General features: G+C 45.4%; 1 protein-coding gene across 2 annotated transcripts in view; it reads right to left on the bottom strand.

Moving 5' to 3' along the window:
• The window catches only part of LOC107381936 (AP-2 complex subunit alpha-2), a 90,957-nt gene that overhangs the window by 41,177 nt on the left and 25,356 nt on the right, over positions 1-24,424 (bottom strand). For both annotated transcript variants that reach the window (XM_070554598.1, XM_054732439.2), the window contains exons 5-9: positions 23,882-24,011; positions 16,334-16,435; positions 16,150-16,258; positions 5,961-6,111; positions 5,709-5,877 (exon numbers count right to left, since the gene is read on the bottom strand). In XM_070554598.1, the coding sequence (XP_070410699.1) occupies positions 5,709-5,877; positions 5,961-6,111; positions 16,150-16,258; positions 16,334-16,435; positions 23,882-24,011 (661 nt within the window). The remainder of the gene's footprint in view (positions 1-5,708; positions 5,878-5,960; positions 6,112-16,149; positions 16,259-16,333; positions 16,436-23,881; positions 24,012-24,424) is intronic.

Raw genomic sequence — 24,424 nt, 5'->3', positions numbered from 1 at the left:
TGAGCGCTGGAGTTGTAACCTGAGACCGAACCCGAACCGAATCAGCCCGACCGGTTCTGTTGGATTTGGGCCGTGAATTATGTTAATTGAGCGGGTTGTCGCGCGGCGCGCTCCTCTCGCTCGATCAGCGACTGAGAGAGAGAGAGACAGGATCGGAGGACGCTGCTCCAAACACGCATTATTATTTTCATAATTTCATTATTGTTTCTCCTGGAAGCGCTCAGTCAGACCGAGTGTTGTGATGTCGGGAGGTCCGGTCTTGGGGAGGGGGCGGGGTCAGTGACAGCAGCTGCAGCGTGATCGTCGGTCTCTTTTATTTAGGGACACGGAGAAGTTAAAAGGAGAGAGAAATAGAAGTTCTTGTTCCACTTTATTCTTTTGTTCCATGAAGATAAACTGATGTTAAATTCAGCTGAAAGAGAAACTGGGAGGAAGCTTTGGTTAATTTTAAGTTACAGGAGGTCTTGTTTCATATCTGCTCCTCCAGAGACAGCATGGACATGAGGGTCACATGGTGAGGGTCCCACAGGACAGGTTAGTGCAGTCACACAGCCGAGCTGGAGAGGGACAGGTGTTGTCCTGCTTTATATTGCAAGCTTGTGCGTTATGTGCGTTACAGCCAGCGATCCAAACAGCAGCAGAACCCACCCCATCCCCCCACCCCCAGTCCAGCCCTCTTGCTTCTGGGTCTTTTTTGTGAGTGGCCCTCGGACAATTATAATTGAGGACCCCTGTTGTAGAGTCATTCTGTTGTGGGAATTCAATCACTCAAAGCATAAAGAAAAGCAGCTTTTTATTAAAAAGCATGAGTTAGTTTTTTTAATTATTTTCAGCCAAAGCTACCCAGAGCCACTGTGGGAGGGCAGGTTACAGACCGCTGGTATCAGTATGCTCTTTTGTGTGCTTTTCCTAAAATAAAAGAGCTCTTCAATCAACCAACCAACCAACCAATCAGATTTTATTTGTTTAGCACTTTCCATCATCCTCAAGGGGGACCCAAACAACTGAACACAGTACAAATAAAACACAGAAAACTAAACAACAATAAGACTAAGACCAAAAAGAAAAAAACTGATAATGCAAACAAAAATAAAAACTATTAAAATCAGTTAAAGCCAGTCACCGAACAAAACGGTGAAAGCCAGATGATAAAAATGAGTCTTCAAGCAACTCTTAGAAGCAGCCAAAGATGGAGACAGCTGAATGTTACGAGGTAACTTGTTCCAGAGGGACGGTGCTAAAACAGAAAATGCCCTGTCCTCATGTCCTGGACCTGCAGTGAGGCACAGTCAACAGGAACTGACCTGCAGAGCACAATGACCTTGAGGATACATGTCTTTTTAACAGATCCCCAAGGTATGGAGGGGCACTTCCCTGAAAAACCTGATAGACAAATAAAAGGAGTTTATACTGTGCCCCATAGGAAACCGGAAGCCAATGAAGCGTTATCAGCACAGGACTAATATGGTCCCATTTCCTGGACCCCGTCAGAAACCTGGCCGCACTGTTCTGCACCAGTTGCAGACGTCGAAGAGCAGTTGGACCCAATCCAGCGTACAGAGAGTTACAGTAATCCAGCCTTGATATCACAAATGATAAATGACTCGCACTTGTATAGCGCCTCTCAGAGTAAGGACTCCAAAGCGCTTTACACTACAGTGTATCATTCATCCATTCACACACACATTCATACACTGGTGGGGATGAGGGGCGAGGCTGCCGAGCACAGGCGCCACCGGTCCCTCCGACCACCACCAGCAGGCAAGGTGGGTTAAGTGTCTTGCCCAAGGACACAACAGCAGAATTCTCTGTCCGGAGCCGGGATCAAACCTGCAACCTTCCGATTAATGGACAACCCGCTCAACCGGTTGAGCTACTGCTGCCACAAAGGCATGGAGTACTCGTTCCAAGTGTGTCGTTGACCACAACGGCTTCATTTTATCCCCGTGTTTTTATTAGGGGGCCTCCCAGTGTTCAATTTGACAAGAAATTTTAGCTTTAGTTCTAGTCCATGTCTTTTGACTAAAGTTCTTTTTAAATCTTAGTCACAATTTAGTCGTCCCATTGGTTTTCATCTTTAGTCTTGTTCTAATGTACTAAAATATATTTATTTTTCTTCTGATGCAATTCTGTAAAGGAAAGGTTAACAACACCAACGTGAAAATCTCTCTCTCTCTCTCTCTCTCTCTCTCTCTCTCTCTCTCTCTCTCTCTCTCTCTCTCTCTCTCTCTCTCTCTCTCTCTCTCTCTCTCTCTCTCTCTCTCTCTCTCTCTCTCTCTCTCTCTCTCTCTCTCTCTCTCTCTCTCTCTCTCTCTCTCTCTCTCTCTCTCTCTCAAATACTTTTAATTTTGTGTTTCCATCACAATTAGCTTGTATTTTATTTAAAATATTAATTTTATGAGAATTTTTGTTGCATTGTTTGGAAGAAGAATCATAACATAATAATCTTACCAATGGTTTTGTATTTTTTTTTTTATAAATTTTGAACGTTAAAGGAATAATACGCCCCTAAATGACATTTTGTCTATTCCATGCTTAAGAACATTCCAGGCATGGATATAACACAGCGGTTGAAGAAGCCATCAGCGGCTGAAAACATTGGCAGTCCCATCCATATTTTGTGAAAAATCCCAAAAGATGTGCATCAGTATCGGTAAGTGGTCTTTTATTTAATGTTATAGCGCTGGGCTATTATAAATTACTACAAGTATGAAGTGTGGCTAATGTGTACTTGTTTACGCAAGCCGGAGGCTTTTTTGACTGCTGTGTTATGTCCATGCAACAGCTGCTTACAGCAGTGTTTTGTCGTGATGTAGTCCCAAGTCTAGATCGGCTCCGGCAAATCCTTCATGTTACTTCTTACTTTTTATTTGCAGTCAGCATGATTATTTAGCTCACCAGGAATAATTGGTACTATCATTAAGTAATTTTAATCACTTTTGCACCCAAAATTCTAACTATTGCTATTAACTCGTCATCGTCGTCTTCCTCCTCTTATCCGGGTCCGGGTCGCGGGGGCAGCATCCCAACTAGGGAGCTCCAGACCGTCCTCTCCCCGGCCACCTCCACCAGCTCCTCCAGCAGGACCCCAAGGCGTTCCCGGACCAGATTGGAGATGTAACCTCTCCAACGTGTCCTGGGACGACCCGGGGGCCTCCTGCCGGCAGGACATGCCCGAAAACACCTCCCCGGGGAGGCATCCAGGAGGCATCCTGACCAGATGCTCAAACCACCTCAGCTGACTCCTTTCGATCCGGAGGAGCAGCGGTTCTACTCCGAGTCCCTCCCTAATGTCCGAGCTCCTCACCCTATCTCTAAGGCTGAGCCCGGCCACCCTACGGAGGAAACTCATTTCGGCCGCTTGTATCCGTGATCTCGTTCTTTCGGTCATTACCCAAAGCTCATGACCATAGGTGAGGATTGGGACGTAGATCGACCGGTAAATCGAGAGCCTGGCTTTCTGGCTCAGCTCCCTCTTCACCACGACAGATCGGCTCAGCGTCCGCATCACTGCAGACGTCGAACCAATCCGCCTGTCGATCTCCCGATCCCTCCTACCCTCACTCGTGAACAAGACCCCGAGATACTTAAATTCCTCCACTTGAGGTAGGACCTCTCTCCCGACCCGGAGTTGGCAAGCCACCCTTTTCCGGTTGAAAACCATGGTCTCAGATTTGGAGGTGCTGATCCTCATCCTATTAACTTCAATTGTTTATTCTAAGCTAAAGCAGACAGCCTGCTGCCAGACCAGGGGCCTCATTTATAAAACTTGCTTACGCACAAAACGGTGTCGGAAACATGCGTATGCAACTTTCCACACAAACTTATAAAAGAAAACGTGCAGAAAAAAGTGCACAACTTTAAGCAGACTAAGGACCTGGCTTACACACATGGAGAGCACCTGCAGTGCTGCTGCTGTGAAGGATACAATTATGAAATCCTGCAGCATTATCACTTGTACTGCTTCGTTTTCACATAGAACAAGACCCCCCCCCCCACACACACACACATAAACATGCGCGCACGCACACACACACACACACACACGCACACACACACAGCCTGAAGCGCAGAATGCGGAATGCAGAGTATCAGCAGGGGGACAGATTGAGACAGAATGTCATGCGTCTGTGACAGTGTGTGTCCTGTCACTGTGACCCGATTGATGATGAGCCCTGGCTACTTGGTCAGGGGAGATGTCCCTTTGGCTGACTGGTTAGCACACATGACTTTCACCCGGGAGTCTGGGGATCGAATCCCGACTGGACCATTTTTTAATATCCGCCACAGATCTCCCTGAAGAACTCCCAACACTGACGGCTTCAGCAACGCTGTGCCACTCTGTGGATTTTCTCTTATTTGATTTGCAAAAGCACTTCCTTTCATTTCTCCACCTCACCCACAGGTACCTCAATTTCTGCTTCGGTGAAATTGAGCTTCCTTGATCTGCCTTGATCTACGTCGTCATTGGTGGAGCGCTGCAACGAGCCAGCTTGTGTATGTGCATGAGATCCACAAGGCACTTTGCATTGACCATTTATGGCAGAAAGTGGGCGTGGTGAGGGCGGGATGTGATCCAGAAACACCTGAGAACCTTTCTGGTTAGTTTCTGATTTATGAAGCAGAGATTGTGTGCAGCTGTGCGTACTCCATGTTTGATAGATCACAAACCTGCTTGGCTTAAGTACATTTTTTTTGCTGAGCTTAAGTACAGTTTTATGTTTATATTTATTTATGTTTATTTATTTAGCAGATGCTTTTATCCAAAGCGACTTACAATTTATAACCTCTAGGGCGTGTTGTGATCTGTGGGGGAAACCGGAGTACCCGGAGGAAACCCACGCATGCACGGGGAGAACACGCAACTCCACGCAGAAAGGCCGGAGCAGAGTTTCGAACCTGCGACCTTCGTGCTGCGAGGCAACAGTGCTAACCACTGTGCCACCATACAGGTTTTAGTAAGGATTATACGCAAAGTTTGATAAATGAGACCCCAGGAGAATAACTGGTTACAAAATGCTTTTTTCTCACTTAGGCCTATCTAACTCTGGGGAATACGGAAATGGACAAAATTTCGCTTGGGGGTGGAATATCCCTTTAAATGTTCTTTGAAAGGCATTTCATACTTTTTAGAAGTATTTGTTAAATTGTGACAAAATTGCTTAACACTATGAAAATCTGACATCAATATATGATGTCTGGGGTCACCAGTAGCTTCTTCAAACAGCAGCCAGCTCTGGACTCTGGTTGGTTCTTTTGTTGTCTAGTCCTGCCTGTTCCACTCGCTTACTGGTTCTTCTTTCCATTCTCCCATGGGGAGATGGGATTTTCGTTATTGTAAATTTTTATTGTAATATTTTTTTACAACAATAGCTTACTGCCTATGTGTATATACATGCACCTTTTTTATTATTGTTCTTCAAATAATTCTCTAAAGTTTTGGTGCTGCTGTAACAAGTTAATTTCCCCACTGTGGGACATCAATAAAGTCTATTCTATTCTTTTTTATTCGTCTAAAAAAATGTAGATCAATTTGTCATAATTTAGTCTTTACAGAAGTACAACTTTAAGCTTTTGTTTTGTTATTGTTCGCAAAAATTAATTTGTCACCAAAGAAGACAAAAAAATTTTGGAGACAAAACGAAAACATTTTTCAAATGATAACAACCTTGTTGGAGCAAACCGACCACATGTGACCTTCAGCTCACCTTCAGGGCATTGATGACGGTTTCGATGTGAGTCTTTACAGCTTCGTGAGAAAACTCGGAGCTGGCCAGCGTGCACATGCTCTCCAGAGCCAAATAGCGGAGGTTGGTTTCTCTGTGCTGCAGAAACTGGCCGAGCTGGTTGCACGCTCGCACCAGCAGCGTGGGTTCACTGGAAAACGAGACACAACAAGAAGCTGCAGCGCGACACATTACTTGTCGCAGGAACACCAGGGTGCTTAGAGTAGAACACACCTGTCATGGTGGATGATGAGGGAGATGGCTTCAAACAGAACAGCATTTTTAGCGTTGGAGTGCTGGACCTTCTTGGACTTGGACGGCTCCTGAGCTTTACTTAGGATGGTCTCCAGACATTCGGTCAGACGGCTACGCAGCGAGGCGTCCTCTGCAATACAAAACACTTCTAGAAAAACCCTTTTGGCGTAACTCTTAAGAGCACTAGGTCCAGCTGCTGTGCATGAAGCCAGTCAGAACTGATGGAACTGATGCCAACATTAAAAGAGTAACTCTACATTAAAGCTGCAAGCAGCGTCGTTCGGCCCTCGCAGCTCCGCGCCGCTCCGGCCTGGCCGGCAGCCCGGGGCACCAGGGCACGTCCGCAGAACACAAACGTCGACCACCCCAACACCAGAAACTGCTAACGGCCACCTTGTCCGCAACTCACCCTGACTCAGCATCCCCTTTGAGCCCACCATTATATTTTATGTCTCACCACTAGGGAATCCTCTATCTTTACCACACTGGTGGTGTGATGACAGTGACCAACTTTAATGCTATTCTGACCATGTTTTTTAAAGTTATCGAAGGATAACGTTATCTAGGTGGCGCTGTGACCAACTACAGAAAAGTCCCATTGAGGTCAGCTTTGGTGACATTATATAACATTCACCAACCGTTTGTGCCTCATTGGCTAAAGGGCATGATTGTTCATTGCCATATTCAGTTTCGGGCAAATCGGAGGCCGTTTGTGGAAGTTACAGTCAAATGTAAGGTCATGGCGTCACGCCAGCATTCACCATGGCATCAAAGCCCCTCACTTTCTGGAAAGCTATCAGATCTGAATGGTCTTTAAAACATCATGAAGACACTGTATGACCTGAGTGTCATTTTCACTAAATTAGAGGGGACAAATATGGGCATTTCACCATAAAACAATAGACTTCCTGTTGTCAGGGAGCGGGGCTTAGGTGATGTCAGCTGTCCACATTGTCGTTGTCTTGAGATGTGGTCAGTGATCACACAGACAAAGTTTGAATTAGATCTGATCATGCACATGGGAGTTATTAAGTCAAGTAATGTCATGGCGAAAGGTCAAAGTTTGAGGCTTAGCCACGCCCACACCTTTATACTTATTTAAAATCCGACGGTTGAATTTTTTCCCCTTTGACTTAAAAGTACATAGCATAAGTTTGAAGGTGATCGGTGTAAAGGGCAACGGGCCATCAATGTCCAAACAACGTGTGCGAAAACCACTAAATCGAGTACTTGGACCAAAATGGCCGACCTCCTGTGCGAAATTGCGCTTGGCTCCAAGATACTTTTTTGTAGGTCCAGAGACCCTACATGAGTGTACCAATTTTCGTAATCCTCAGTCAAACCTTGTCTTGGGGCTGACAGTTTTAATGGTCCTAGGGGGCGCTATTTCAGAATATAGGCCACGCCCACAAATCTCAGATGCCCATTTCTATTGGGGGTCAGACTAGGATCACTCACCAGACATTTTGTGGCGATGTCACGATAATTGAAGAAATGAGAGGCAAACGTATTGCCATGGCGTGATGGAGAATTTCGCCATGCTCCCAAAGCCCCGCCTTTTTTCAAAACCTGCCAGTACTGTAGACCAAGTGACCTCAACTTGTCAGCTGCTATTTACCAGAGATTCCAGGTGATTGGATAAAAGGAGTCCAATAGGGAGCTGTGAAAAAAAGAGTGGCGTGGCGAAAGGTCAAAGTTTGAGGCTTAGCCACGCCCACACCTTTATACTTATTTAAAATCCGACGGTTGAATTTTTTCCTCTATGTCTTAAGAGTATATAGCAGAAGCTCGAAGGCGATTGGTGAAAAGGGCGACGGAGCATCACTCTCCAAACAACGTGTGTGAAAACCACTAAATCGCGCACTTGGACCAAAATGGCCGACTTCCTGTGCGACTTTGCACTTGGCTCCAAGAGACTTTTTTGTAGGTCCTGAGACACCACATTAGTGTACCAAATTTTGTAATCCTCAGTCAAAGCATGGCTTGGGGCTGACAGTTTTAATGGTCCTAGGGGGCGCTAATACAGAAAATAGGCCACGCCCACAAACTTAAGCTGACCTTTTCTATTGGGGGTCAGACTAGGATCACTCACAACAATGGTCGAGGTGATATCACGATAAATGAAGAAATGAGAGGCAAACGTATTTCCATGGCGTGATGGCGAATTTCGCCATGCTCCCAAAGCCCCGCCTTTTTTCAAAACCTTCCAGTACTGGAGACCAAGTGACCTCAACTTGCCTGCTGCTATTTACCAGAGATTCCTGGTGATTGGGTAAAAGGAGTCCAATAGGGAGCTGTGAAAATAAGAGTGGCGTGGCGAAAGGTCAAAGTTTGAGGCTTAGCCACGCCCACACCTTTATACTTATTTAAAATCCGACGGTTGAATTTTTTCCTCTATGTCTTAAGAGTATATAGCAGAAGTTTGAAGGCGATTGGTGAAAAGGGCGACGGAGCATCACTCTCCAAACAACGTGTGCGAAAACCACTAAATCGAGTACTCGGACCAAAATGGCCGACTTCCTGTGCGACTTTGCACTTGGCTCCAAGAGACTTTTTTGTAGATCCTGAGACACCACCTTAGTGTACCAAATTTCGTAATCCTCAGTCAAAGCACGGCTTGGGGCTGAAAGTTTTAGTGGTCCTAGGGGGCGCTATATAAAAAAATAGGCCACGCCCACAAACGTCAGCTGTCTATTTCTATCGGGGGTCCAACTACGATCACTCACAACAAATTTCGAGGTGATATAACGATAAATGGAGAAATGAGAGGCAAACGTATTTCCATGGCGTGATGGCGAATTTCACCATGCTACCAAAGCCCCGCCTTTTTTCAAAACCTGCCAGTACTGGAGACCAAGTGACCTCAACTAGTCTGCTGCTATTTGCCAGAGATTCCTGGTGATTGAGTAAAAGGAGTCCAATAGGGAGCTGTGAAAAAAAGAGTGGCGTGGCGACAGTTCAAAGTTTGAGGCTTAGCCACGCCCACACCTTTACACTTATTTAAAATCCGACGGTTGAATTTTTTCCTCTATGTCTTAAGAGCTTATAGCAGAAGCTTTAAGGCGATTGGTGAAAAGGGCGACGGAGCATCACTCTCCAAACAACGTGTGTGAAAACCACTAAATCGCGCACTTGGACCAAAATGGCCGACTTCCTGTGCGACTTTGCACTTGGCTCCAAGAGACTTTTTTGTAGGTCCTGAGACACCACATTAGTGTACCAAATTTTGTAATCCTCAGTCAAAGCATGGCTTGGGGCTGACAGTTTTAATGGTCCTAGGGGGCGCTGTTTCAGAAAATAGGCCACGCCCACCGGATGTTCTCATCAGATTTTTTGGGGGGCCGGACTAGGATCACTCACAAGAAGTTTCGTGGCGATATCTTTAGAATTGACCAAATGAGAAGCAAACGTAAGGCCACGGCGGTACGCCTGACTTCGCCGCGCCGCCGCAGCCCCGCCCTCTGCCGAAAACTCCCATAAAGTGACGCCAAGCAACCCCCACTTGTCTTGAGTTACCAGCTACAGTTTTGTGGTGATTAAGTGAAATGGGACACTTTGGGACCTTTCACAGTAAAACTTGACCTTTTTGGCCCTGAGGGGGTGGGGCTTGTGTGATGTCATAATCCGACCATTCAAATTACTTTGTGGGTGGATGATGAATGACCACAGAACGTTTGGTAACTATATTCCATTCAGTTATGAAGTTATAGCAATTTAAATTTTTTTGGCGAGTAGTCAAACTTTGAGGCCTGGCCCCGCCCCTTCAGCATATACGAAAACTCAGAATCCTCGTCTCATTTTGTTCGCCCATCCCTTCTGAGCAATTTTACACAATTTTTGAGATGCTCGTGCGAAAAATGATCGAGCAATCCAATCAGAAACAGACCCTAAAAACGGCAAAAATGGCTTAAAATCGCCATTTCAACCCAAAATGGCCGACTTCCTGTTTGATATTGACCATGGTTGCAAGAGACTTTTCTGTGCGGACTGTTGAGTACTACAAGTGTACCAAATTTCATAACTGTACGATAAACTAAGCTTTATGGAGAGGGGTATTTTTTACCTTGTAGGGGGCGCTGTTCAGCCATTTTCTTTGCGATTTTTTTGGGACCTTTAAAATATCAAATTTTTCACCAGGCTTGACAAGTGTGCAAAATATTGTGAGTTTTGGGGTATGTTAAGGTCCCCAAAAAGCCGTTCAAAGGGGCACGAGAATAATAAAAAAGAAAGAATAAACAGAGCAAAAAACAAGAGGCCTTCGCAGCGCTTTCGCTGCTCGGGCCTAATTAGGATTTGCTCAGATTTGACAAACTCCCTCACAAACACCCTTTTCTTCCACCACCCGGAGAGTACAGACACTTCTTTTTCTCCTCCCTCGTCCTTTCCCAAGGCCCTTGTCCTGTCCTGTCTGCCTACAGAGCGCTTCTCTGCATTCCTCCAGAAAACTACATTGATATCAAATCATGGATTTTGTCGACTGGTCATTCAACACGACTGACAAGATTTTTTCAACAATGAGAACAGAGCGGGGGTCTCCAGCTTGTCTGGATGAACGCACCCGGTGGGGTATATTTTGGATTCCTGGAAGGAGTGGAATATCATATGCCTTTCCCAGATGTCCGTGGAGGGCATTGAAGACTTATGGATTTTTGGCCTGATATTTACTGAATTTCTTCTGATTGGAGTGGGAGGATTTCGGAAGTCGAGGGCGATTGGAGTGCCACCCTTTACCAACGGAAAGTCTCAGCCGTGTGGAGACTGCTCAGACTGGGATGCTGCTCAAGGTGAATCCCAAGCTAGAGGTCCTAGCTGCGATCCCAGTGTTAGTCTGCAAAATGGATGTGATCGTGGAGAAAGTCACTGCACGGTATGGGCGAGTTTAAACCCAATTATTGGATTTACTGAGGAACTGAAGACCAGTTAAGAACTGAAAGGCAGAAATGAAATTATCTCCGGCTGCCCCCTGCTCTCCTATCTGGGGTGTCGGTGGACCAGGAGTTAAGTGCCCACCCTGTAATCGTAAGGTTGTAGGTTCGAGCCCCGTTCAGTCTGTTGCTGTCGTTGTGTCCTTGGGCAAGACACTTAACCCCCCCTTTTGCGCTGGTGGTGTTCGGAGGGAGCGGTGGCATCAGTGTACGACAGACTCGCCTCTGTTAGCTGTGGCTACAGGAGTTCTAGAACCCGGCAGGCTGCTTTACAACACAGTCATTCACCCACTCACACACACACTGGTGGTGATGAGCTACATCGTAGCCACAGCTGACAGAGGAGAGTCTGTCGTACACTGACGCTTTGGTCCCTCCGAACACCACCAGCACACAACAAGGTTTAACTTTTTTTTTCTTTACTGCGCGCTGTCTGGCTGTGAAGGTGGAGGCAGGTGGAGCGTTATAGCTTCTGCTATAACACCACACCTGATACCGAAACTTTATTAGAAATATTTTTGGTTGTATTACATACTAACGGACACGGAGACAGAAGTGTAAGAGAAAGGGGAACAGAGAAGGATGAGGGGGTGGAGGGTGGGGTGGGGTTAGAAATATAAACAATGCATGGTTAACAAGAATCTGTTTCTAGACCTGCAGAAAGAGAGACATAGAGGAAAAAAAGGAGACACACAAAAATACAACAAGACCAAAACAACATCGTGTTGTACTGGGATGCTGGTACAATGACAAAAAAAAATCCTTGATTCCTATAGATGATCCTCAGAATTGATTTAACTGGACTGTTTCTGGGATTTGGGTTCTGTTGTGGACTGGATTTGATGCTTTGAGATCTGGCGCTATTAAATAAACCAAACTGGGTTGTATTTCTTCCACACATCTCAACTAGTAGAAGCTTAGTAGCATTAGCAACGCTACCAGACAGCTGAACTCCTCCAGGCTTGTGCTATTTGTGGAGATAAAACATCACGTTGATGAGCAAATGGAGTTGCGTTGTTGGTAGAAAATCAGAGGAGACATGTCCAAATATTCCTCCGGAACTGCGCTGCTCTGGGTGGCTGCATGTTGGAGTAGCTCTGTTGACTGTATGTAAGTTTTGCCTTTTCGTGGGCATTTTTTCTTCTAGTTTCTCAAGGAAAACTGTATTTTTTGGACATTTTACTTTTCTGTTTCTGGTGCTGTGAAGTTTGGAGGATTTTTACTGCTATTTTATTTTGTAGCTTTTTTCACTTTTTGAGCATTTGTTATGATGCGTAACCATGGCAACAAGCTGGTTTACAATCGGGAGCAGCTGATTAACATTGGAAAGGCTGAAATAATACCTCAACTGAAGCCACAAATCCAAAATGAGCTAAAACGTAAAAAGCGTGGGAGCAGATCGGGAGCAAAACGGAGACAGAGAAAGAGGAAATTCAAACCATCTCTTCCATCGATCATAATGGGCAATGTGAGGTCACTGGCCAACAAGATGGAGGAACTCCAAGCCCTTTCAAGGACTCAGCCAGAGTTTCAGCTGTTTCAGAACCGCTGGAGGAGATAATGCAAAGAAGGATCCTCCAGAGAGTCAAGAACATGATGGACAACCCTGAGCATTCTCTTCACAAGACTGTCCGACAACGGAAGAGTGTCTTCAGTCAAAGGCTTCTTCAGTTTGGCTGCAACACTGACCGCTACTGGAGATCCTTCCTGCCAACAGCCATTGTAATATACAACAACTCTTTGATGACTTGATTATTATTATTATTCTGAGCTACTACAGCAATCAGTTTCCCTCTGGGATTAATGAAGTATTCTTGAAATGAATTGAATTGAATATTAGCAGCGTTTCCCCTAGGAATTTTTCCAGCTGTGGCTGGGGGGTGGGGGTGGGGGTGGGGGTGGAGGATTGGGGAGAAATTATGACACGTCTCTAAATAAAGTAAAATTTTCTAGTGCAGAGTGGAGACAACCCATAGAAGCACTGATTTGATCTCATTTCAGAGAAAAATAGCACAGGTCAGATGCAACTAATAAATAAAATTACTAACAAACTCAGGAATCTTTCTTTGCTTCACTGTTCTGGTGCTGAAAATATCACTAATGCGGATCAAAGGAGATCCACAGATGAATGCACCTCTTATTTATTATTTGGAGACTACATTTACTGCAGCTGGCAGAGGCAGAGATTTTTCTATTGATACACGGAATTTACAGAATCATTTTAAATGTTAACTCATTCACTGCCAATGACGATTAAAGTTGTCATTTGCATTTTTTTACTGTGTGGGCATCGGAACGAGCCCCCGCACTGCTGATGCGAACCAGAAAAGCTTCTGCCGATCACAATTCAACAACGGATTATGAAAGAACGGATAAAGCTCAAAATGCACAGATTCTTCCTGATGTAAGAGGTGAGTCTACGCTTTGTTTTGGTTGTTCTGGCGTCGACATCATCTTAGCGCGCAATGTTCTGTGACTCAAAAAAAAAACTGTAAAAAAGGTGAGAAACGCTGGCAGCGAAGGTTTTTAGCGATCAGGAAACGGCTGGCAGCGAATGAGTTAATAGGGGAAGACTGCAGGAGGGAGCGGTAAAATACAGGGGGTCCCCAGCAAAAACAAGAAACTACGAGTCTGATGAAACCCGCTGGATTTCTATCAGGCAGTAACGGGGCAGCTCCAACGACCCAGTGGCTGTGCTGGGTCAATGTTATCGAGCCCAGTCCGGTACCGGCTCGGCCGTGAACGAGCCGAGGCGACGTCGTGCTCTGCTTAAGAAGAAGTGTCCAACGTGTTTTTACGCTTTCTCCGAGACATGTCACGTCGCTAAGTTGTTAGCGCCGTGCGCTAACACATTAATAGTGCAGCGTAGCCTGCTGGAGGTTTTAAGGGTTCAGATGAAACACCCGACCTCTCAGGCTGCTCACGCATCGATCTTAAGTTGTCGCTGTTGCGCTCACGCCGTAATACAGTATTAGATGCGGTTAAAGTCAGACAAGAGAAACTAAATAAATTTTACATGAATAAGTGATGCTTAGCCTGGTGGGGGGAGGAAAACCTGGCCTAGTAAGCACTGGAGGAAACCCTGTCAACACTCGTTTATCTTAATGCTATTAAAACATGTAAACCAAAAAGCATTATATCCACTGCTACATTTCTAATTTTAAACTCAGTAACTTATGCTGTAACTGCACCTTGCTCTGCCTGCTCCTTTCTTCTTGCTGCCCGCCCGCTGTGATCACAAGCGACAACATAGTAGTTCTCGCTGCTTCTTCGGGAAACAGCGCTAAATAAATAAATAAATAAAACTTGGGATCTTGTAGGCATGGCAGTAACATTTCAGCCGTGGCGGCGCGCCACGGCTACGCCTATGTAAGAGACACCCTGATTAGGAAATAAGACTCCAGATCCTGTCATCTGAAGCAACTTACTGCTCTGGCTCACGTCTACATACTCAAACAGGAGCATCTGAGCTTTCTTCCCCCCAGAGAACGACCTACAAGGCATTCATTCCCGCTATAGACAACTGCAAATGTATTAAAACCATGAATCAACTAGGGTTGTCACGGTGTGAAAATTTAACCTCACGGTTATTGTGACCAAAATTACCACGGTTTTCGGTATTATCGCGGTATTTTTTTTTAAACGTGCTACATTTTTACACGATTAAATAAACCCTGTATGTCAGGAAATATTGTCCTCAGTTTGTGTCTAAATTTAGCCTAAAATGTGTTATTTTGTAATTATGTTGTTTATTTGTTTACATTTTTCCCATTTAGTCTTTAAAATACCAATATTTGCCCATAACTTCTTATTTTTTGTCTGTTTGATGTCATCATTTTAAAAATATTAGATCAAACGATACTCAGTACTCCAAGTAGCCTTCTAATCAGATACTTTTTTACCCTTACTTGAGTAATAAACCCTTTATCAGGAAAGTATTGTCCTCGGTTTGTGTCCTTCCAGTGAGCTTTGCAGATGTGGGAAAATGTCATAAATTCATAATTATTCTCGGAGAGAGACCAACTCTTATCTGCCCCTGGGAGCCCCGTAATGCATAGCGTCATTTCAACATGGCGGCGTCCGCGACATGGTTTATATGCAGGTAGCGGCGCTGCGGCTGCTTTATATAGCGACTCGTTGCATTCTCCCTCAACCCAAATCCTCGGATCACGCATTTTAGCTAAAACGCTAACGTTAGCTTGCCTTGCGTTGACTGTAGAGTTGTGGGTGATGGTCACGCAGATGTGTCATGAGATTTGAAGCGTTGCTGCCTTTCACAGGCACTTTTTCTGCACGTGCTGCAAACAGGATAGCCGTCTTCTATCAGCTGTCCCTCGGCATTCTTCAAATATCCAAAAGATGCCCGTACTTCCCACTTGTCCTGAGCGCTGCCGTCTCCTCCTTTGGCCATTATTTCAGCTTTAGCTTCAAGAAAGTTCTGGTTGTAAATAGGGCTGCAACAAACGATTATTTGGATAATCGATTAATCGGATGGGGTCTCGACACGATTAATCGATTAATCGGATTACATGGGGACATTTTTTTAAACTGCTAGGGAAACTTTTTTTCTCTCCTTCCTTCACTTTATTAAACATAACATTATTAGAAAGCAGTTCAATAGCAGAAAAACAACATGTTATCACCTAAAATGTCTCACAGCTGCTATTTGTGACGACTGCTGCTTGTTGAGGTGTGCATGATTTGGGGCAACACAACGAATCGATGACGCAATTCGTTGCCAACGCTTTTAATAATCGATTTTCATCGATTCGTTGTTGCAGCCCTAGTTGTAAACAACAAAGTGCGCATGTGCCGCCGGCAACTTCAGCAGATGATACGGTGGATGGTAAGAGTCACCGCGCCTACACCGCGGCAATCCACCGAGATAATATAGTTTTTAAAAACAAGACGGTTATTATTATTGTCAACTTTTTTACCAGGGTTTACCACTACACCGGTTACCGTGACAACCCTAGAATCAAGTTGATCTTCAACAAAGAGTGTTTGCTGCCACGAGACATTTAGCAGAATTATAACCATCCTATTCACTCTGCTGTTGTGCCCTTAAGCAAGGCACAGGACTGCCTTGCTTTTACAGAGGGACGGCTGGTGCCGAATGGAGCCTGGCATCTGTCGGACCGCCCCTGCTGGTCACCAGGGTGCGATCAAAAGGTTAAAGACCACAGGTCAATCCATTAAGAACCTGTCTCAGGTTACAGTCCAACAGTAAACCGTCCCCCTACCAGGTGGAGGGTAGCACTGCAGTAGCCGCAGCAGCTTCACAGACAACCAGGGAGCAGCAACAAAGTAGTATGTGTAGTCCTGCAGGTCGATGGATGCAGAGGTCACAATCTGGGAAGGATAGAGACATTAGCTTTAACCTTTGACCTGGGAGACATGCAAGTGTCCTGTGTCAGATAGACCCACCCTGCTGAGCCTGGTCATAGCCAGTGACAGGGATGTTTTAAAGTCATCAGGGCTCTTCTGAGCCAGAGTGGTGATGAGGCTGGTGGCTGCTGTAACGACTCCCTGAAAAAGAGACAGGGATGTTCTGGTGACACCTGATGGTCTGGCTCCTCAGAGCTGCAGCTCCTGCTAACATATTCTCATTAGACCAAAATTACATCTCACTATCTTAAGCTGAATTCTGGCATACAATATATTCCTCAATATTTTTACTCCTGTAAAATATTTGCAAGTTAACTTCCTTCAAGCTGTCTTGATAAATAATATCATAAATTCATCAGTAGGTTGAATGCATAAACATGTATTTATTCTTGTCAAACACTTACCTTAGTGCCTATTCCCTACCATTCTGAGCTTTAGAAACACCGATACAACTTGAAGGATGGTTGGTGAGCGAAAGCATCTACGTCGAGCGGAGAAAAATCTTGCGAGCTCAGAGAGAACCACAGTTTGCAGTGCGTGGGAGTACACGAAAGGGAGTCTGTTGTATTGGTACTGGACTCCGTCAAAGGAGAAACGTAGGAATTTCCTGTGTTTTGGGATCACTGAGATGTCAGATGAGAATCAATCACCTGGGTGCACATAAGCCAGAACCTGTCTGATGGTTAGCATGCGGAAGTGTATTGCTGCCATGAAGGGGTGGAAAGAGGACAGATCAAGAATGAGCCTGACTCCTCCCGTCTTCTTCAGAAGTAGGGAGTAGAACCCCGAGTTTTCCTAGCCTCTCGGAAACCTGGAAATAGCTCCCTTCTTCAGGAGCTACAGCAGTCCTGACCTGAGAGCAAAGGACTGATCTGGTGACGTCAGTGTGGTCTCCACAATCCCCGCATTTGGGGGAGGACGAGACTGAAACTGGGGCTTGTGACCATATTGACGATGTTGTGTATCCAAGCGTTCATGTGGCAGGTAGGTGCCTATTCCTGCATGATGAGAAAGAGGACACGTGTGCAAAGCCTGGGCCTAACTGTATTTTCCATAGTGCAGACTTAAGGATATCGGCCAGAGGCAAAATTCCTTTGAACGGCATGTGTAAGGAAGAATTAAAACCTCAGATGAAAAAGGTTTTTGGATTTTGACGGCTGGAATTGTAAGAAAATCTGATGTTTGTGACCGGCGCGGGAAAAACAGAAACTAACTTCCGGTCTAAGCCCTGGGCAGCAGTTGACGTTTCACATGGAGCTCTGCTGAAACAGCTGTAGTAAACAACGCCTGACTCCGCTGTTTCTGCGTTAGCGTTATAGCAGAGAACAATGTGTCATCAGTCAGATGAAGCTTCTGATGCCTCTGCTAGTTTTTTCTCTGGGATACGGCGACGAGAACGGATGTTAGATTACTGGAGAAGTTCAACCGAACTCCGACCCCGCCAGCTGGATATCACTACCAGAGGTGCAGACATGTTTTAGACCGCTTGACTCAGAAGACCTGCGACCTGATTTGGACATAGAGGAGGATTCTGTTCATCTTCAGAACCAAAATCGGTACAGTTTGTTTACTTTTCTTAAATATTTCATTTCTGTGCTCCACTGGGAGCTCTAAGCTGACGAGTTCTCAGCTGGTCTTAGCTCCATCATGTGTCCCAATCTAGTTCAGTAATCTACAGTTTTACTGCTGTGTGTTTTTATTGATATAACTCTGGAAAATATTTAACCGACAATTTACCGAATAAATCTTCCTGATGCTGGAGTAACTCCTTAGCTCAACTCGTTGTTTGCACTAATCCAGGATGTCATGGAGGTTTTAATGTTGAAATATAGAGATCATCTTTTAGATTATATGTGTGTGTGTGTGTGTGTGTGTGTGTGTGTGTGTGTGTGTGTGTGTGTGTGTGTGTGTGTGTGTGTGTGTGTGTGTGTGTGTACTTTTTAAGGTACCGACCGAATTCCACAGTACCGACCGAGCACCGATCCACGTCATTTGAAACGGTGCCTCGTTTCGGTACCCGTCCTTCATAACGAGAACTTGCCAAGACAGCTGCGCATGCGCAAGAGCGTTATGTCATCGGTCGCTGCGAGCCAGTTGTAAACAGAGCAGCATGGTAGAAAGAACGCACGCTAACGCTTGGGTCCACTTCACTAAATGTGATGGGTAACTGGGTGATGATGAAACCAGCGACAACGATCTAAGTGAGACATCCTCATCTTAATCTGCTCCGGTAGGTAAATAAAAAAATGATATGTTAGCTTCCGTTCCGCTAGTGGCGTGTTCACTTTCTCCTCGGAACTCAGATTTTCCGATTAGAAGAACACGAACGCGCTCTAAAGTTTGGCTTCACTTTACTAAATGCGACGGGTGATTGGGTGAAGATGAAACCAGCGACAACGTTCTAAGTGTGAGGCATCATCGTTTTAATCTGCTCCAGCAGCTAAATAAACTGTTTAAGATAGTGTTAGCTTGATATGTTAGCTTCCATTGCCACCGTTGTTATCAGCTAATGGTGCGTTCGCTTTCTCCTCGGAAATTCTAACTTCCCAGTAGGAAAAATCAAATGAGAAAGGACGGCAAAAGGAATGAAGACACACAGTAAATTTAGTTCACAGTAAAGATGTTTGCTTCAGTTTAATTATCAGCTTATAAAACTACAAGGACGATGTTAAAATACAAACTTGTATGTTATTTATCGTGATATTTATCAAATATGGTTATATATTGAGAAAAATATATATTTAATTATAAAAGAGAATTAAAATATTAAACACTCAAAAGTATCTAACATTGGTACCGTTAAGTACCGGTATCGATTCGTAGGTACCGGGAATTAGTACCGGATCGATTCAAATGTCAAAGGTACCCATCCCTAGTCAACAATGACAGCAATACTGAACAGCAGAACATCTTATATAGCAGTCATAGTTAGCTCGGGTTCAGCCAGATCACGCCCAACATGCCGCTAAGCACTCCTAAGAATATTTTCCGTATTTGACCGTTAATTTTGACTGAGAAATCTCAAGGCTGCTGGTCATTCTGACAGACTTGAATTACCCCGACGCATACAGGTGGGCAGACATTTTAAACATTACGCACAGAGAGCATCGCGGAAGTAACTAAATCAATCAAGAAATTATTCCCATCAGAACATCTGAGCATTGTCTCAGACTTTGACACCATGATGAGTGCAGCTCACTATCAGCAAGCTGAGAAGCTGTGAGAGCAGTTCGGCGCGTCTGTGGGTCACAGCCCAGCAGCAGAACCAGAACGCAGCAGGTGAAATGTTCCTACTTGGGGAAATTGTTTAATTAATATGTTGCTGAACACGCTGGTAAGCTTGTTTAGATGAAAAATTAATGACAAATGAACGAAAATTAAATAGTAAAATTTTATTTATTACCCATCTATCCATCCATTGTCTTCTGCTTATCCAGAGTCGGGTCGCGGGGGCAGTAGCCTAAGTCAAGAGGCCCAGACTTCCCTCTCCCCAGCCACTTGGGCCAGCTCCTGCGGGGTAATCCAAGGCGTTCCCTGGCCAGGTGAGAGACATAGTCCCTCCACCGTGTCCTGGGTCTTCCTTTAGGTCTCCTCCCGGTTGGACGTGCCCGGAAAACCTCACCAGGGAGGCGTCCAGGAGGCATCCTGACCAGATGCCCAAGCCACCTCAACTGGCTCTTCTCGATGTGGAGGAGCAGCGGGTCTACTCCGAGCCCCTCCCGAATGACTGAGCTTCTCACCCTATCTCTAAGGGAGAGCCCAGCCACTCTTCAGAGAAAACTCATTTCGGCCGCTTGTATCCGCGATCTCATTCTTTCGGTCACTACCCAAAGCTCGTGACCATAGGTGACGGTAGGAACGTAGATCGACCGGTAAATCGAGAGCTTCGCCTTCTGACTCAGCTCTCTCTTCACCACGACAGACCGGTACAACGCCCGCATCACTGCAGATGCAGCACCAATCCACCTATCCATCTCACGCTCCAGTTTTCCCTCACTCGTGAACAAGACCCCGAGATACTTAAACTCCTCCACTTGGGGCAGGACCTCATCCCTGACCCGGAGAAGGTATTCTACCCTTTTCTGACTCAAGACCATGGTCTCAGATTTAGAGGAGCTGATTCTCATCCCAGCTGCTTCACACTCGGCTGCAAACCGCTCCAGCGAAAGCTGAAGATCACGTTCTGATGAAGCCAACAGGACCACATCATCTGCAAAAAGCAGAGACCTGATCCTCAGGCCACCAAAACAGATGCCCTCCACACCTTGGCTGCGCCTAGGAATTCTGTCCATAAAGGTTATGAACAGAATCGGTGACAAAGGGCAGCCTTGGCCGAGTCCAACTCTCACTGGGAACGAGCCCGACTTACTGCCGGCAATGCGGACCAAGCTCTGACACCGGTCATACAGGGACCTAACAGCCCGTATCAGAGTGCCTGGTACCCCATACTCCCGGAGTACCCCCACAGGGCCCCCCGAGGGACGCGGTCAAACGCCTTCTCCAAATCCACAAAACACATGTAGACTGGTTGGGCAAATTCCCACGCACCCTCCAGGATCCCCCTAAGGGTGTAGAGCTGGTCCAGTGTTCCACGGCCAGGACCAAAACCACATTGCTCCTCCTGAATCTGAAGTTCAACAATGTGAGTCTGTAAATAGAAATAAAAGCTATACAATACGTGTGTAACTTAAGACTGTGAACATGGTTGAATAGGTGATTATAGCAGGAGTGTGAATCTGGTCACGAGGGCACACAAACTGCTCAGCCAGAGCACATGCTCAAAGCAAGCTCCTCTGTTCACCACCAGCTAGAAAAATGGTTGCTCCTTTTAGAAACCTAAAAACCTTTAAAAGAAAGAAATGACTTTACAACTTATAGGTTGAAATAACCAAATGTGTTGAATGAACAAGATGTTTAAATCAAATGTTTGAATAATCTGTGCTTTAATCAATGATGGGTTTAAAATGGATATTTTTCTTGCAATGATCCATTTCAGATCTTAACGACTCCAGACCAGTATGTGTGTGATTTAACAAGTGAAAATGTCACTATGTCAAACATAGAGCTAGGTCATCTGAGCTCTTTCTCTAATGGAGAGAAGCTCCTGGAGCTCTGCATCGCTCCAGTTCATCATCTCAGCTGATTCTATTAACGAAAGTGAAACTTACAGCCCGTGTTTACTTTCAATTTCAATATAACTGCCGGCACAGATTTCCACAATGCCACCATGGCACTTTCATAAGACACACCATGGCAGCAGTATTAGGCTGATTAGCATGGTGTGTCTTCAAAAGCAGGCTAAACCATGACATGTGAGGTCCCCCAAGGCTATATTCTAGGACCACTGCTCTTCAATCTCTAGATGCTCTCCCTGGGTCAGGTCATACTTAATAACAACATCGCCTATCATAGCTTTGCTGATGACACCCAGATCCACCTAGCCCTATCGCCTAGTGACTGTCATACGCTGGACTCACCGTCAGTGTCTAGAGCAGTAAACGACTGGATGCAGTTAAACTTCCTTCAGTTAAACAAAGACAAGACTGAAGTTATTGTCTTTGGCAACAAGAGGGATAAAATGGATGCTATTGCTCAACTAGACTCCAGGGGAGTAAAGGCAAAGACCCAGGTTAGAAATCTTGGTGTCATTATTGACTCCGACCTCAGCTTCTCAGGACATATGAAGGCTAGAACTAAATCAGCGTTTTATCACCTTCATCAGATATCAAGAGTCAGAGGTCTCATGTCCAGACCAGACTTAGAGAAACTTATTCATGCTTTTATTTCTAGTCAGCTGGACTACTAGCCTGGCAAGCCAGACTAAATAAATGTATTATTTAGTCTGGCAATGCTCCATTGACGGCTCTCGGTTGTGGGGCGGGTTCTACCGTTGTCTTTCAAATGATCTCCGCATTCCACTGGACAATGAATGTGACATATTCTTGTTTCACTCTGTTGCATCATCCCACCCACCAGGCATATAGAGTGCCCTGATTGGCCTACAAAGCAGATAAAGCTCTGTGATTTGTTCACTAATCAGATAGAGCACTATGACTGGCCCACCATTATGGACCAATCACAGCTCTTTATGTGTTTGAAACCCCTCTAGAGAGCTGTGATTGGCTAGCCAGAGTCCTGGTAGGAGCTGCGGAGGTTCGAATGGAGCATGCCTAGACCAAACTTTGCAAAGCAAGAATTTGGTCTAGTTCACTAGGCTACTGGACTACTGCGATGGTCTCCTAACGGGTCTTTCCAAAAAAGCCGTGAAGCAACTGCAGCTTGTTCAGAACGCTGCCGCTAGAGTCTTAACAAGAACTAAGAGAACGGAGCACATCACTCCTGTTCTTAGATCCCTACACTGGTTACCAGTATACTACAGAATACATTTCAAAGTGCTCCTACTAGTTTATAAATCACTCAATGGCATGGGACCAAAATACATGTCTGATCTCATTCCTGTAGATCCACCCAATAGGGCTCTGAGATCCCTTGGTAATAATCAGCTGGAAGAACCTCGGGTCAGTACAGAACAGGGTGGAGATGCATTTAGTTACCCTGCTGCTCACGTATGGAATCAGCGTCCCCTGGACCTCAGATCTGCCCCACCCTAGTGTTGTTTAAAAACACATTTAAACCCCTCATGTACTCATCAGCCTTTGAATGAGTTGTTCATGCTGCATCATCTCCATTGTAATCTGTGATGTAATTGCTCAACCTTAATTCTGTCTTTTCCTTTTAGCTCTAAATTATATCTGTGTATATTTTTGACTTGTGTTTGTTGTTGTTGTTGTGCCATTTAATGCTAATTGTAAAGCACGTTGAATTGCCCTGTTTGAAATGTGCTCTATAAATAAAGCTGCCTTGCCTTGCCTCAGGACCAGAGGAGGCGAAGCTTCTTCTGTGACGGCTCCAGCTCTGTGGACCAGTCTGGCCCTGAGTGTGAGAGCTGCTCAGACCTCTGGCCTTTTTAACTCTGCTGAAGAGACTTTCCGTCTCTCCTTGTTTCACTTGACAGCTCTGAGCACGTGTTCAGAACTGCACTTTAGGGAACAGCTTTCAAAATGGCATGTTTAAATCCACTGGACTTGAAAAACAACATGTATGTCTTGATTAACAATCCCTCCATCAAGGTCCAGCACCAGCGTGGGGTCTTGTCCAAGTGGGACATGCCCAGAGGACCACCAGAGGGAGGCAACCAGGAGAAATCCTGCTCAGATGACTACACCACCTCAGCTCCACCCCAGTCTCCTGTACGTCCTCTATGAGGCTCTTTTTCTCAACAGTTCTCCGGGTTTCCTGACCAGTTTGAGGACCGGAATTTGTTTGGTTCTGTTCAACAGACTGGAGCAAGGAGTCACAGGATAAGCTTTTTTCTTTATAGCCACCACAATAAACCGTGTGACCTTTCTAGATGAGCCGTCTCCCTGCACTGTCATCATCCCCACATTATTAGGTTTAATCTACTGATGCTCCACAGAACAAACACAGGTCTCACACTGAGACTCTGAGTCAGCAGACACGTAATCCTACAAGTCACGATCAATGTTGGGGAACCAACATCCTAGCGTCCCTGTTTGAAGGTCTTACCAGGTGCTGATCGTTCAGTAGATGAACCACTCGCATGGTCCATTCACCCATCGGCAGCAGGTCTGGAGACGTCTTGTTGAGTCGTAGCAGACACAGCGCTGCACTCTGCTTCACGCTGTCCACCGTGTCCCTGGCAATCACATCACAAGTCCATGAGTCCGGTCAGCTGGAACCCATGCATGACAAAAGCACCAAGATCTGAGCTCGTGAAGACCGTTAGCAATCATAGCTGTGGCAGCCCTGCATCTAGCATCTGATGGACGATGAGCTATCTGAAACAAGCCACACAAGTGACTTGACTTTACTGTCACGTTTTATCCAGAGCAGGCCATGACATGAATGGAAAAAGGACATGGGTACATTTACAACAATGACCTGTACTTATACAGCACCTTCCAGAGATCTATGACCCCCCAAGGCCCCTTACTACACACACAAACCAAACCAGTTTAGCACTGTCCTTCACCTACATGACAGACTGATGTACTTCCTGTTCTACGGTTCCTCTCTAACTGATCCTCTCAATGATCTAGTAGTAATCCG

Source organism: Nothobranchius furzeri, chromosome 9 (assembly GCF_043380555.1).
Source record: "Nothobranchius furzeri strain GRZ-AD chromosome 9, NfurGRZ-RIMD1, whole genome shotgun sequence".
Taxonomy (NCBI): Eukaryota; Metazoa; Chordata; class Actinopteri; order Cyprinodontiformes; family Nothobranchiidae; genus Nothobranchius; species Nothobranchius furzeri.
The sequence above is the reverse complement of the archived record's forward strand: the minus strand, read 5'-3'. Positions and strand labels throughout refer to the sequence as shown.